The sequence below is a fragment of the Macaca mulatta genome, chromosome 14 (genome assembly GCF_049350105.2).
Source record: "Macaca mulatta isolate MMU2019108-1 chromosome 14, T2T-MMU8v2.0, whole genome shotgun sequence".
In the NCBI taxonomy this organism is placed as follows: domain Eukaryota; kingdom Metazoa; phylum Chordata; class Mammalia; order Primates; family Cercopithecidae; genus Macaca; species Macaca mulatta.
In genome coordinates this window covers 5849005-5864992 of record NC_133419.1, presented here as the reverse complement: position 1 = coordinate 5864992, position 15988 = coordinate 5849005, and the positions used below count along the sequence as shown (strand labels likewise).

At 51.5% G+C, this 15988-nt stretch overlaps 1 protein-coding gene across 22 annotated transcripts in view; it reads right to left on the bottom strand.

The window, feature by feature from the left end:
• The window catches only part of CPT1A (carnitine palmitoyltransferase 1A), an 85411-nt gene that overhangs the window by 3601 nt on the left and 65822 nt on the right, over positions 1–15988 (bottom strand). For 18 of the 22 annotated variants that reach the window (XR_013403453.1, XR_013403444.1, XR_013403445.1 and 15 more), the window contains 5 exons: positions 15113–15277; positions 4415–4549; positions 3358–3510; positions 2024–2137; positions 1368–1460 (listed from right to left, as the gene is read on the bottom strand). Coding sequence is in view for 12 of the 22 variants with exons in the window: in XM_077961841.1 (XP_077817967.1) it covers positions 1368–1460; positions 2024–2137; positions 3358–3510; positions 4415–4549; positions 15113–15277 (660 nt within the window). In the remaining 10 variants the exon portion in view is untranslated. Of the gene's footprint in view, positions 1–1367; positions 1461–1995; positions 2138–3357; positions 3511–4386; positions 4550–15112; positions 15278–15988 lie in introns of all 22 variants that reach the window. The other 4 variants (XM_077961847.1, XM_077961845.1, XM_077961848.1 and 1 more) reach the window with 4 other exon arrangements.

Below are 15988 nucleotides of genomic sequence, written 5' to 3'. Positions count from 1 at the left end.
CCCCTGAGCCCAACAGGCTGAAGCTGCAGTGAGCCGAGATCACACCACTGCACTCTAGCCTGGGTGGCAGAGTGAGACCCTGTCTAAAACAAACAACAAAAGAAAACCACGATGAACAAGTGAACCCCAACTTCCTCTGATAACAGCGACAGTGGCATGGGTTGCCAGGCTATGTACAACAAGGAAAGCAGAATATAAAGAAGAGCAATGTGCCATGCTAGGGAGGAGGTCCCTGGATCCATTCACAGAGGAAGCCGGGGGTCCCCTGCTCTGTACGCAGATTTCTTAGTGTGTACCCATTATTCTTAGTTCACCTTCCAAGTGCTAGAGAGTCTGAAAGTTACAGCAGCACCCCAACGTTAAGCTTCAAAACCACTGCTGGCAACAGAGGTAAACATGTTAAACCAAATTAGATATATTTCCTTTTTTTTTTTTCTGAGATGGGTCTCACTCCATCGCCCAGGCTGCAGTGCAGTGGCATGATCCTGGCTCACTACAACCTCCACCTCCCAGGTTCAAGTGATTCTCCTGCCTCAGCCTCCTGAGTAGCTGGGATTACAGGCGTGTGCCATCACACTGGCTAAGTTTTGTATTTTTAGTAGAGGCGGGGTTTCACGACATTGGCCAGGATGGTTTCAAACTCCTCACTTCAAGTGATTGGCCCGCCTCCACCTCCCAAAGTGCTGAGATTACAGGTATGAGCCACTGTGCCCGGCCGAGATACATTTCTTTAAAACTAGGTAAAGAGAATTTTGGAATTCACTTATGGCTGGGCACAGTGGCTGAAGCCTATAATCCCAACACTGGGATGCTGAGGTAAGAGGATCGTGTGATCCCAGGAGTTCGAGACTAGCCTGGGAAACATGGGGACACCCTGTCTGTACAAAAAATTTTTTAATTAAAAAAATTTAGGCCAGGAATGGTGGCTCATGCCTGTAACCCCAGCACTTTGGGAGACCAAGGCAGGTGGATCATCTGAGGTCAGGAGTTTGAGACCAGCCTGCCCAACATGGTGAAACCCCGTCTCTACTAAAGATAGAAAAAAATTAGCTGGGCGTGGTGGTGGGCACCTGTAGTCCCACCTACTCGGGAGGCTAAGGCAGGAGAATCACTTGAACCCAGGAGACAGAGGTTGCAGTGAGCCAAGATCTCGCCCCTGCACTCCAGCCTGGGCGACAGAGTAAGACTGTGTCTCCAAACAAAAAAACAACATTTAAAAAAGAAGTCCATTTATGTGAAAATGCCCAAACCAAGTAAAAGCAGGCAGTTGAATTGAATTTTTCTGTCAAATTAAAGATGTGTTCCCTTAAAAAGAATAAAGTAAAAATACCCCATCTTCGGGAGAAGGAACTTCTTTTCATACGTACCGTCTCAGGGCAAGAGAACTTGGAAGAAATGTGGAAATTGATGAGGTTCTCTCCCACAAGGATGTATGACACACCATAGCCATCGTCAGCAACCTGGAGGACAAGGGAATTTGAATTTGTTGCTGGGAAATGAGACAGCATGAAAAAAGGACTTTCTAATGTTCTAAACGCAACACTGGCCAGGCTCGGTAGCTTCTCCTTGTAATCTCAGCACTTTGGGAGGCTGAGGCAGGCAGGTCACTCGAGCCCAGGGGTTCAAGACCAGCCTGGACAACATTGCAAAACCCTGTCTCTACAAAAAAAAAAAAAACAAAAAAAAATTAGCTGGGCATAGTGGCATGCATCTGTAGTCCCAGCTACTTGGGAGGCAGAGTGGGAGGATCACCTGACATGGGGAAGGTTCAGGCTGCCGTGAGCCATGATCATGCTTACTGCATTCCAGCCTGGGTGACAGAGCGAGACCTTGTCTCAAAAAAAAATAAATAAATAAGTGCAAGACTGCCAAGGACATCCACAGCAATGATCAGCAGTAATTCCTTCACAGCGGTAGAACTGCAACGTAACAGGGGCACCCAGCACGGAGATGGGCCCATCACATCCCATTACCCATCCCATCACCGCACCCCACTGCGCCTCGCCCAGCCCGCCGCACTCACCGGTCCAAAGCCCCCTCCGCTGGACACGTACTCTGGGTTATTCTCCAGGTCAAACAGCTCCACTTGCTGCTGAGGGGTCTGGCTTGTTGATAATCTCCAAGGCTCAGATAAAACCTATTGAGTGAAACACAGAAATGTTCCAATGACACTTTTCCTAATCCCCTCCTCTACCGGCCCTCAGGAGTCGCCTTGGGAATACAAGAAAAGTCTGGCTTGGTCTTTTCATTGTTCCAGACACCACAAGTCTCTGTCTCCGAAGGCCTCACTGGCTTGGGCAGTGTATCTGCAGAGAGGAAGTGGGGTGGGCGGGACCCCTGGACTAGGGCAGGGAGTGTGGGGTTGGGGGTGGGGGGCACACCAGCCAATAGCATCTCAGACAGTGAAGGTAACAGATATATGGAGTATGATTCGGAACGGGGACAGAGGTGTCAGACTTGTACCAACTCCCATGAGCCAGCTGCCAAATTTGCAGAGAATTTTCAAGCTGGCTGTTAAATACAGCCACTATTAAAAATTAAATTTGCCAGGCGCAATGGTTCATGTCTGTAATCCCAGCACTTTGGGAGGCCAAGGTGGGTGGATTGCCTGAGCTCAGGAGTTTGAGACCAGCCTGGGCAACACGGTGAAACCCTGTCTCTACTAAAATACAAAAAAAAAAAAAAAAAATTAGCCAGGTGTGGCAACGTGTGCCTGCAATTCCAGCTACTTGGGAGGCTGAGGCAGGAGAATAGCTTGAACCCAGGAGGCAGAGGTTTCAGTGAGCTAAGATGGTGCCACTGCACTCCAGCCTGGGTGACAGAGCGAGACTCCATCTACAAAAAATAAAAAATAAATAAATAAATAAATAAATAGAAATTAAATTAAATTTGAGCTGGGCGCAGTGGTGCACATCAGCTACTCAGAAGACTAAGGAAGAAGAATTGCTTGTGTCTAGGAGTTTGAGACAACACTGGGCAACACTGTGAGACCCTGTCTCAAAAAATAATAATAATACATTTCATAAACTTACAATAAACTAAAGGATTTTAAAAACAAAGGTGGTACGCACTCACAGCTCATCACTCCCCAGTTACTTCCGTGCATCTTCCTGTGACGTAAGCTCTCGAGGTCTTCGGGTCTATTAAGTCAGGGGCTACCTGTGAGTGGTTACTGAGGAAGCGCAGTACTAAACGCGCTGCTCCCATTTTCCATTTTATGACAGCTACGCCCACAGACCCGTTTTTTTTTTTCCAAATGCCCATTCTGACGTTAAAATGAGTTAATGCAAGGCTGCAGTAATTTACTAAGTTTTGGTCTAGCCAACACAACGGATGGAAAAAGTGGAAGAGACTTACTTCCTTAAGGAAAGGGGACTCCACAGCGAGATATTTAGACACCACGTAAAGGCAGAAGAGGTGACGATCGATCCCGGAGCCGGTCATGGCGAGGCGATACATATGCTGATGCTTCTCAGACGCCACCTTGAACAATTTCAGCCTCTGTTCCACCTGAGTGACAAAAGGCGGGAAGGACATATGTTGCATGTCTCAAGTTGAGCGGTTATGAATCTAAGTTAGCCACCACACCCGGCTAATATTTTTTGTATTTTTAGTAGAGATGGGGTTTCAACATGTTGCCCAGGGTGGTTTCGAACTCCTGAGCTCAGGCAATCTGACTGCCTCAGCCTCAGCCTCCCAAAGTACTGGGATGACAGGCATGAGTCAACGTGCCTGGCCTGACAGCCTTTCCAGAATGAAGTTTGTCTCGGAAAAAAGAGCCCTGGCCTGTGTCTCCTCCAGGGGTCAGCAGAAAGCACCTGCACGGTGGGGTCAGGTGGACCCAGTGGCCTGGGTCTGACCTCGGCCATTAATGAGCCGAGTGGCCCAGCAGCTGCTGAATTCATCTAGGCCTCCGTTTCTTTATCTATGGAAATGAACTGAGGACACTTCTCAGGACCACCGCTAAGAATTTAAAGGACAGTGTACGGAAACCCCCAGGCCCCAGCCTGGCACTTGGCGCCCAGTGTGGCAATAGCTCTAATAACCAATGGAAGGTCTCCGTGTGACGGTCACAGCTGGCCTACCCTCACACCAGCTACCTGTCCAGTTCCAAAGCAGCCACCCACTATGCCTTTCCTCATTGTGGTGTCCTGGACGAATTTAAAGACTCTCCGGAAGTAGAATATGATTCGGAGAAGTATCATCTGTAACATGCCTCTCTGTACCTGTCCCTACCTTTACCTTTTAGTACCTTCCGTACGCGTGAAAGGGGCAGAGGAAAGAAGCTGAATTGAGCACCCCTGAAGAAGGCAGTACAGGAATGATGAGATCAGAGAAGCTGGAGTGGCAGCCTCCAGAGGCCTTTTAGGGAAGCATGACAAGCACGCTGTGCCCTCAGCCTATGGCACATTACCGTCTGGGCCGGGTCCACCATGGCCTGCACGAAGTCGCACGACTCAGCGGTGCAGGAGCGCACGGTCTCCGTTCTCCCCTCTCGGAAGAGCCGGGTCATGGAGGCCTCGTATGTGAGGCAAAACTTGCCCATATCCTAGGGAAAGAGAAGTACTTTAGTGCACGGCAGGGCATGCTGACATGTCTAAATCACAAAGAAGGATAGGGTAAGGTCGCCAAGGAGAAGTGAATTTTATCATCAACTCTTTTTTGAGATGGGGTCTTGCTGTTGCCCCGGGCTGGCGCACAGTAGCATGATCACAGCTCACTGCAGCCTCAACCTCCTCCAGCTCAGGTGATCCCCCAACCTCGGCCTCCTGAGTAGGTGGGACTACAGATGCATGCCGCCATGCCTGGCTAATTTTTTTATTTTTATTTTTTGTAGAGACAGGGTTTCACCAGGTTGCCCAGGATGGTCTTGAACTCCTGGCTCAAGCGATCCACCCGCCTTGGCTTCCCAAAGTGCTAGGATTACAGGTGTGAGCCACTGTGCCCAGCCTATTGTCGATTTACGCTTTCAGTCTCTGGCCGCTTTTACATGTGGGTAGTTACATGGCAGCGGACAGAGGTGTCACTGGCTTCAGGAAGGGCCTGGTGGAGGTGGGAGGTCAGTTTCTAGGTTAACCAGGTGTCTGTTTCAAGATGCAACTGATACCATGACACCCTCCCCACCCCCGAGTCCAACACACGTCCGCTGCATTCCCTTCCCGCTGAGGTGCAGCCTGCAGCTGTGTACAGGAGGAATGCTGTGCACAGCGGGGGATCGCATTTGAAATTATTTAAAGACACAACGGATTGCCTGGAGCAATTCCACCATGTCTGGAAGATGGTGAGAATGATCTGGGAGAGGCTGTGCTGGGGTGAGGGCGGGGAGTGGGTGGGGCCGGAGCCTGAAGCACAGCCACTGCCCCTGTTAGACAGGAGCCTCTGGCAGATGCAAAGGGAAGGTCTCTTCCGAAAGCTCCTGCTTTCTGGGTGAAACAGAAGAAAGGGTGCCTGCTGAGGGCTGGGCTGGGGAGGAGGTGCTGGCATTTAGGGGAGGGAGGTGTGACGTGGCATTTAGGGGTGTGGAACACGGTGCCCAGGCCCACTGGGGTCAGCGCTCATTCATGGGGAGGGGAGACAAGCCAGCTGTTGAATGCTTTTTTCCAGCTAGGCCGGCTCCTTGGGAACAGAATCACAGCAGCTGGAGAGCTGGGCTGAACCCGGGAGCCTCTGTAGGCTCCCCAGGTGAGTTCAGGGGGACCAGGGAGCCGAGGGAAGGGATGGTCCCAAAGAACCATGGAACCCATGCCCAGGGAAGAGAAAAGGGAGGGCAGGGAGGGACAAGGGGATAGGGTCAAGGAACGTGGGCATCTGGGCCTACAGTGGACAGCACAGCAGGAGGGGCTGGTGGCCCCTGAGGCTAAGCCTTGGTGGAGATGCCGGGATAGTGCAGCACGGGCGCCTGCTGGGAACAGCAGATGGTGGGTAAGGACACAGACCGAGTCCAAGGGAGCACGCGGCAGTGGGAGGAACAGCATCTGCGCGCTGCCCCAAGAGGGGGCCCAGGGCCACCAGGCCAGCTCAAAGAGGGCCAGGTTCCAAGTGAGGACAAGAGGGTGATAAGTAGCAGTTTATGGACCCGAATGATTCCTGACCAGACACATCCCTGGACATTAGGGTGCACCCTGGCACAGGCCCTGGTGGCCCCAGGGTGGCAGACCTGCCAATCTGCAGAGGACACCATGTGGCAGGCTGACACTGTCAAACGAACCCAGAAGAGGGTGCCAGAGGCAAGGCTGGGCTGAACACAGGGCCTGCTTAGCTTGGGAAGGGGGAGCCAGACAGAGCACAGGACCCACTCAGCCTGGGGAAGAGGGAGCCGGACAGAGCGCAGGACCCCCGGAGCCTGGGAAGGGGGAGCCGGACAGAGCACAGGACCCCCGCAGCCTGGGAAGGGGGAGCCGGACAGAGCACAGGACCCCCACAGCCTGGGAAGGGGGAGCCGGACAGAGCATAGGATCCCCGCAGCCTGGGAAGGGGGAACTGGACAGAGCACAGGACCCCCACAGCCTGGGAAGGGGGAGCCGGACAGAGCATAGGATCCCCGCAGCCTGGGAAGGGGGAACTGGACAGAGCATAGGATCCCCGCAGCCTGGGAAGGGGGAGCCAGACAGAGCACAGGACCCCCGCAGCCTGGGAAGGGGGAGCCGGACAGAACATAGGATCCCCGCAGCCTGGGGAAGGGGGAGCCGGACAGAGCACAGGACCCGCTCAGCCGGGGAAGTGGGAGCCGGACAGAGCACAGGACCCCCGCAGCCTGGGGCTGGGGGAGCTGGACAGAGCACAGGACCCGCTCAGCCGGGGAAGTGGGAGCCGGACAGAGCACAGGACCCCCGCAGCCTGGGGATGGGGAAGCCGGACAGAGCACAGGACCCGCTCAGCCGGGGAAGTGGGAGCCGGACAGAGCGCAGGACCCGCTCAGCCGGGGAAGGGGGAGCCGGACAGAGCACAGGACCCCCGCAGCCTGGGGCTGGGGGAGCTGGACAGAGCGCAGGACCCGCTCAGCCGGGGAAGTGGGAGCCGGACAGAGCACAGGACCCGCTCAGCCGGGGAAGGGGGAGCCGGACAGAGCATAGGATCCCCGCAGCCTGGGGAAGGGGGAGCTGGACAGAGCACGGGACCCGCTCAGCCGGGGAAGGGGGAGCCGGACAGAGCACAGGACCCGCTCAGCCGGGGAAGTGGGAGCCGGACAGAGCACGGGACCCGCTCAGCCGGGGAAGTGGGAGCCGGACAGGGCACGGGACCCGCTCAGCCGGGGAAGGGGGAGCCGGACAGAGCACGGGACCCGCTCAGCCGGGGAAGTGGGAGCCGGACAGAGCACGGGACCCGCTCAGCCGGGGAAGTGGGAGCCGGACAGGGCACGGGACCCGCTCAGCCGGGGAAGGGGGAGCCGGACAGAGCACGGGACCCGCTCAGCCGGGGAAGGGGGAGCCGGACAGAGCACGGGACCCGCTCAGCCGGGGAAGGGGGAGCCGGACAGAGCACAGGACCCGCTCAGCCGGGGAAGGGGGAGCCGGACAGAGCACAGGACCCGCTCAGCCGGGGAAGGGGGAGCCGGACAGGGCACGGGACCCGCTCAGCCGGGGAAGGCCTGGCACCTGCACACAGGCCCAGCTGAAGTCAGGCTCCTCACAGTGCAGCCAAGATCTCTGGAGGAGAGGAGGCCCCGAAAGGCAGAAGGAAGTGTCCAGGACCAGGGCCCTGTGAAATGAGTGCATCAGCAAGAAGGAAAAGGAAATGGAAGGCATCGACAAGAGCAAAGCTTTGCAGAGGGAAACGTCTAGAGACCGTGAGAGCACCTCGGACGCCAGCGCCGAGCAGCACTTCCAGTGAGGACCTGGCTAAGCCCCCAGGACCCCCCCGGCTGCCTTGGGGAGCTCTCTTCCCCAACCCACAGATGCCACCAACCCTGGTGGCATGACACGACACTCAATATTCCCTTGGGGGTCACAGGCCTGGGGCCTGCCATGAGGACACGGGGCCTCCTGCTTCCCAGGTTGATAGCAAACACGCCTTTCAGAGCACTTCCTGCGTCTCCTCACTGCAGGGCACTTCACAGGGGCTCACGATGAAGAAGTGGGGAGTGGGAGAGGGAGAGAAGCAGAAAAAAGGGAAAGCGGAAATGTGGCATTTTAGTTATTTAATAAAGGTAAACTTGAACTATATGATACAATGATTCATTTGAAGTCAACGTTCCAATATCAAACTTTAATTGCGTAAGTTATGAGAACAGTCATGCCTTGTGCCCACAGTTTAAAAGACAGTCATCTAAAAAACTTCTTGGCAAATGCATTGAGTATTAATGTGCAAGCCCCACTTGAGCTCAGACGCCATCAAAGAGCCAAACCACGTTACAACTGCAGCACCCTTGACCCACTGTGACCAGCCGCCATCAGGAGGATGGCCCTTCACTGTCACCAAAACATCTCCAGTTTCTAAGAAGCAGGATTCAAAGACAGTCTATAGATATACTGACATATACGGCATCACACACTAGCACTGCTATTACGGGGCTAATGATTCAGGTTGGTAGGGCCTGGGAATTTTTCACCTCTAGTTTCAAAAAAAAAAAAAAAAGATTCCAAAGCAGGAAGCAAATAACTGCAGACTAGAATTAAAACCACTGTCTAGTGTTAGCATTCAATCCATATTCAATATTCAATACTGATTTACTGATGCTCCCGGCACAGGTAGGCTGATCATGAATTCCTGCCCTCAGGTGATCCACCCGCCTTGGCCTCCCAAACTGCTGGCATTACAGGCGTCAACCACGGTGCCCGGCACTCCAGCCTGGGCAACAGAGTGAGACTCTGTCAAGGAGGAAAAAGAAAAGAAAAGACAAGAAAAAGGAACCTTCACACCACCACCCACTAATATGTTGCATTTATCCTTTCTAGACTTTGCATATAATGAAGCAAGAGTCGAGAAACTTCTGTAAAATGCAGAACAGGCTGTGCGGGCCACGTGTTCTCTGTGGCGACTACTCTGCTTTCCCACTGAAGTGAGACTAGCACAGCAACATGTGAAAGCCAGGCATGGCCGTGCCCAGAATGCTTCACTGATGAACACTGAGACTTCATGTAATTTTCACATGTCACAAAGTATTAGTTGCCTTTTGATTTTTTTTCAACTATTAAATATGTGAAACCATTCTTAGCTTTAAAGCCATAAAAACAAAAACAAAAACATGTAAAGGGCCAGGTTTGGCCTGTGAGCCACAGTCTACAGATCATTGTAAGAAACAACTGACTTTCACATACTGTTTTATGACTAAATATTTTTCCGTATAATATGCCACAGATGGCCGGGTGTGGTGGCTCACACCTGTAATCCCAGCACTTTGGGAGGCCAAGGATTGCTGGAGCTCGAGACCAGCCTGGGAAACAAAGTGAAACCCCATCTTTACAAAACATACAAAAATTAGCCAGGCCTGGTGGTGAATGCCTATAGTCTCAGCTACCCGGGAGACTGAGGTGGGAGGATCGCCTGCACCCAGGGAGGTCGAGGATGCAGTGAGCCATGATTGTGTCATTGCACTGCAGCCTGGGCAAGAGTGAGACCCTGCCTCAAAAAAAAAAAAAAGTGTGTATATATATATATATGCTATAGACATCACTTAATAGCTATAAAATATTCCCCTGTATGAAAATACCATATTTTAATTTAGTATCATGAAAGGAAGATTCGCTCTGCCGAAAGGAAAGGATTACACTGAGAGCTGAGCTGTGCAAGAAGCTGCTTTTCCTTTTGTTCCCAAGCAGAGAGTGACAGATAAAAGGCGAAACATCTCCACCCTGTGTTCGCTGGGTTTTGTGTAACGAATACGTAACTGACAATTCCCCTACTGCCCCTTTTCTCTTGCATCATGGGAATTCCGTAATGTGGCCATGCTCTCCCTCCTTCCCCTCCAGCCTGCTTTTCCCTCTAAATACTGAAGCCCTCAAAACCAAAACCACCTTTGGAGGAAGGCACAGGCCTGTCTCCCAGGCACGCATCACTAACCTTGGCAAAATCAACTTCTAAATGGATTGAGACCTATCTCAGACCCTTTCTGGTTTCCAGCATTAACTTTTGTGTGTGTGTGTGTGTGAGATGGAATCTCCCTCTGTCGCCCAGGCTGGAGTGCAGTGGCATGATCTCGGCTCACTGCAAGCTCTGCCTCCCAGGTTCACGCCATTCTCCTGCCTCAGCCTCCCGAGTAGCTGGGACTACAGGTGCCCGCCACTATGCCCGGCTAATTTTTTGTTTTTTTAGTAGAGAGAGGGTTTCACCGTGTTAGCCAGGATGGTCTCCATCTCCTAACCTCGTGATCTGCCCGCCTCGGCCTCCCAAAGTGCTGGGATTATAGGCATGAGCCACTGCACCCAGCCTACCAGTATTAACTTTTAAGATTTCTTCTTCTTTTTTTTTTTAGATGGAGTTTTGTTCTTATTGCTCAGGTTGGAGTGCAGTGGTGCGGTCTAGGCAGTTCACTGCAACCTCCACCTCCCTGGTTCAAGTGATTCTCCCGCCTCACCCTCTCAAGGAGCTGGGATTACAGGTGTGCGTCACCACATCCAGCTAATCTTGTATTTTTAGCAGAGATGGGATTTTACCATGTTGTTCAGGCTGGTCTCGAACTCCTAACCTCAAGTGATCCACCCACCTAGGCCTCCCAAAGTGTTGGGCTTACAGGCATGAGTCACTGCGCCTGGCCAGATTTCCTCACATTTTTACAGTAAGCTTGCTCACAAGTGTTTTTTTTGTGTACCTGCCCTTTTTCATGGATCATCTGCAGGGTCAAAGTTATTCTTCCCTGATGCATGTTTCCAGCTGTGTGGTCTGTGCTGCTCCTGGGCCTACCATGGGGCCCCTATATTTATTAAAACGATTCCCAGCTGCTGCTATGAACATCCCTGCCTCAGTCCACCCTCACCAACATGAAAAAAAGCCTTTACCAACCCCAACGGCAACCACTTAGCCAGATTTCCTAACTCCATTTACTCACCAGCTCCCCATCCCCCACTGATGTCAAATACTCCCTTCATTACACGTTATTTCCCGGGCCTGCCTTTGAACGAGGACTGCAGCATTTTATTTTTATTAAAAACATTTTTTAAAAGATAGGGCTTCACTATCATCCAGGCTATAGTGCAGTGGCATGATCAGGACTCACTGCAGCCGCCACCTCTGGGGCTCAAGTGATCCTCTCACCTTAGCCTCCTGAGTACCCTGGATCTAAAGGCATGCACCACCATGCTGGGCTAATTTTGTTTCGTATTTTTTGGACAGAGTCTCGCCATATTGCCCAGTCTGGTCTCAAACTCCCAGGCTCAAGTGATCCACCTGCCTCAGCCTCCCATAGTGCTGGGATTATAGGAGTGAGACCACTTTAATCGCTACAATCTTCTAACTCCCACACTTTTGAGTTTTAGGATTTGAAAAAGTACATGTCTACCTCCCCCTGTCCCTGTCCCACCTCTGCCTGACTGATTTTCTTTTCAAAAATGTTATGGGTGACTCTCAAATGTTAGGCTTTTCAAGCTTCAAGATCAACTGGGCAAACTCCTCTCCTGAAGCTCCTGCCTAACCTTTTACTGTGTTCATATTAAACGTGTGAACTGGGCCAGACATGGTGGCTCATGCTTGTAACCCCAGCACTTTTGGAGGCTGAGGCAGGCAGATCACTTGAGGTCAGGAGTTCGAGACCAGCCTGGCCAGCATGGTGAAACTCCGTCTCTACTAAAGATACAAAAATTAGCCAGGTGTGGTGGCAGGCACCTGTAGTTCCAGCTACTCGAGGGGCTGAGGCAGGAGAATCACTTGAACCCAGAAGGCAGAGGCTGCAGTGAGCTGAGATCATGCCGCTGCATTCCAGCCTAGGCAACAGAGTAAGGCTCCGTCTCAAAAAAAAAAAAAAAAAGTATGAACTGGGAACATCCCTCCCTCTATGGTTCTTAAGTTTTTTTAATCCAAAATCATGGCTTTTTCTCCCTCTCCCCGGGGAAGAGTTGGGGGGTGGGTGCTCCTTGGCCTTCCTCCCAGAGTCCAGTCTGCTTTATACACGTATGCCTGGAGGGTGGGGCCCCAGATTCTCCTTTCTATTACATTCTCTTATTGTATTTCCCAGTTGGCCATCATCCTTACGCAAGAAAGCTGGTGGTCTTCGTGCGCCTCTGTGCTGGGCCGGCTCACTGAGTGTACCTCTTAATCATCAGAGCCTTTCTGCTGTTCCATCTCCTGAGCAGACACCAATGTTCCTCCTGCCCGATTACCCTGTCAGCTGCTGGAGGCATCCTCATCTTTCTTGTTTTAATGGGACTGCCTCCCACACTTTTACCTTGACGCAGTAGCTAGCTATTAACACACGATGCCATTTATCCTGTTAAGGAAAGAGCCCTGTTACTAAGCCCCTTGACCAAGAGCTGTTATCAGGAATGGATGTTAAATGTGAAATGTCTTCTTAGGATCTGTGAAACTCACTATCTAGGTTCTTCTCTGACCCACCAGTATGGTTTAGTGTATGACTGGATGTACTGACCCAAAACCAGCCTCTCACTGCTGGTGGACGCCACTGTCGGTGACTCTTCTTTTCCTACGTGCTGGATTCTACTTGCTAAGATTTTATTGAGGGTCTCTGCACTTCCATTCATGAGGGAAGCTGGTCTGTGTTTCCTTTTTCTGTGTTTAGCTGCAGCACAGTGGTGAAAGCCACAGGGTCTGGAACAAACCTGCCTGGTTCTGATCTCAGTCCTGCTGCGTAGGAGCTGCAGCCCTCAGGCAAGAGGCTTCACCTCCGAGTGTGGAAGGCAGAGATGAAGAGATGCCTTCCTCGGGGCTGTCCTGATGTTTCACTCGCTCCTGCAAAGTACTTGGCACAGTGGCTGGTGCTCCTTGCACCTCATTCCCACACCTGGGCCACGTGGGTTCTGGGGAGCAGATGGGGTGGCTTCCTTTCTTTGTGGAGTCTTTGAGCCGCAAGCTCTTTGGAGCCACGAGGTGGCTGCCTGACAACCTCTCACTTTGGTCCATGGACCACAGACCTTTTCAGGCTTTCTACCTTGAGTCAGCATCACTAATTTGTACTGCTTGCAGGAGAGTCATTTCATCAAGTTTTAAAATGTACTAAAATGCAGCGTGGCATTCCCTTACTAAACTCCTCTCTGGGTCCTGCACTTACTTGCAGGGACTTCTTTTAAAAAAGAAAAAAATTTGAAAAGATAAAATACCATCCTTTCAGTATGTGAGGTATCAACTGCTTGCACGCCCTCACACTGCACATGTATGGGCAAAATCCGCTCATCAGTTCTCAAAATCCAGCTCACTGATTCTGAGATGCGATGCCTCTATTCCATGTCACCTTTTCATCACATGATCTTTAGTCAATGATCTGTCACAGACAGGAGCTTGTCACTGCACTCCAGTGCTCTGCCCAGCTGCTTTTGGCTCACACCTAGCGAGCATGTTACTTGGGAAAGCAAAGCTTCATAACTGTGACAGTCGTTGCAGAACTGTATTAGCATACATTGTAAATATGATTGTGGCCCATTCATTCCAGTTCATCCGATATTAACACTGCCTATTACTTCTCTGTAACTGTTGCTTTCTTAACTTTAGGTGGAGAGGGCACAGACTCTGGAGCCGCCAGCCAGCTTTATCCCTGCCTAGTGCTACCCTGGCCAAGCACCTGGCCTCTCCGCACCTGTTTCCTCACCTGTAAAATGGGATAACAAGAGTTTCTGGGGCATAATGGAGACTTGTAAATTTTTAAAAATGGGATAACAAGAGTGCTTCCCAGGTGGAGAGACAGTGAAGCATGATGTACGTGATGCACCAAGCAAAACTCAACAATGGCACAATCATTACCAAGGTTGGGGGGGGGCAGTGCCACACGCTGCATATGTGTACAATACTCAAGTTTTAAAACAAGGCCGGGCACGGTGGCTCATGCCTATAATCCCAGCACTTTGGGAGGCCAAGGCAGACAGATCATCTGAGGCCAGGAGCTCGAGAACAGCTGGCCAACATGGTGAAACCCATCTCTACTAAAAATACAAAAAATTAGCTGGGCATGGTGGCACACACCTGTAATCCCAGCTGCTCGGGAGGCTGAGGCAGGAGAATCGCTTGAACTCAGGAGATGGAGGTTGCAGTGAACCGAGATCACACCATTGCACTCCAGCCTGGGCAACAAGAGTGAGATTCTATCTCAAAAAAAAAAAAAAAGTTGGGAATATCTCAAGCCAATGCCACGATGACTTCTGTTGCTCCCAGAAACCAGGGGCTCCCTCTCTGGGATGGAATGCTCCCTCCAATGGACAAGAAGACCCATTTACATCCCTGCTAGGGGTGCCAGCTGCTCCTCCAACAGGAGTCGCCAGGTGCAAATCAAAATATGGCCAGTGCTCAGAAAAAACAGATGGAAATGCCATGTGTATACGGAGGATCCAGCCCATGGCACGTCCAAGTGGCTGGAGTTTCTCCTTTTATGGAAGGGGATGTCAAAGGCCAGAGATGTTAAGTAATTTGCCCACAGACATCACTTAATAGCTATATCATATTCCACTGTATGAAAATACCATAATTTAATTTAGTATCATGACAGGAAGATTTACTCTGCCAAAAGGAAAGGATTAAGCCGAAAGCTGAGTCATGCAAGAAGCTGCCTTTTATTTTGTTCCCAAGCAGACAGCGACAGATGAAAGGTAGAACACGTCCACTCTGTATCACTTGACCTGTGTAAAGTGCAGATTTACCGAGCGCCAGACGAATACAACTGACTATTCCCCTAACTGCCCACACTATTTCCACTTTAGCAAATGCTAGGATTCAGGGCTTATTTTGGGGCTTAACTCTCCCACTGTAGAGTGATGAGATCTCACTTTATACCTATCCCCCAGACTCTCCTCCTCCCGTGTCAGCTGGGAATCTACGCCTGCTGGAGGGGGATTTGCGAGCTTCGCCTGCATGCGTGGTGAAACACCCCACGCCACCCGGTCCCCAGAGACCGGGGGTGGGGGCTGTGCTTCTCCTATGCCGGGTTTCGGGCCTTCCCTCCCCACTAGGTGAACAGTCTTGGGCAGGTGTAGGAAACCACAAAGTGCTCACGAGAAAACCCTAGGCGTTCGGTTCTTACCTTGTAGTGCGCCAGCTGGAGGGCCAGCTGCACAAAGGCGTCTGGGCTCGTGCGACATTTCTTGATGATTCCTTTACCAAAGGCAACGAATGGGAAGGAATGGAAATCCACGTCGTTTGCCAGAAGATTTGCGGTGTTCAGGGAGGTCTCTATAACCTCTTGACACTAGAGAGAAAGAAGAAAAAGGTTTTACGGAACGAGGGGATAAAAGTACTGACGCACACCCAGAAGGAAATCGGAGGCTGGCTTTCAGTGCAGCTACAAACTTGGTACTGGGAAGTACACAAACGTTTTCCTGACCCAGAAGCACTAGTAAGTTAGGGGTATGGTTCCCTGACCCCGGAGGAGAAGCCGGAATGTTAGAGCAGGTAGCTGGTCTGACATGAGCAGGCCAGGAGAGAGCTTCCTTCCACACACACTGGGAATGTCAGGCGACCATCAGTGATGGTCAGGTGGTTGTGAACTGCCTCTCTAAAATAATAATTGATCACAGCTGGTGCCAGGGAAAGGCAGCCTCCCAGTACATAGAAACGGAGCTGGTGACCAGCAACTTCCGGATAAGATCTCAGGCGCCGGGCAAACAGGCTCAAGCATGCGCACTGAGAGGCAAAATGGCGGCGTCTAACTGGAGTATGATCTTCCTCTAGGAACGCTAGACATGCAAGGAAAGAACACCTCAAGTGAGCATGCGCACAATTCCAGTAAACACACTGCGCATGCTCCCTTCCCAAGCGCTGGCAGCCACAGTGCAAGCAGATAGCCCACCCCAAGGAAGGAATCAGGAGAAGTAATGCAAGACCCTGGAAGCATGCCAATGTGTAAAACCTCAAGTCAAGAGGTCAAACCTCGCACTTGATCTCCCAAGTTGGCCGCTTG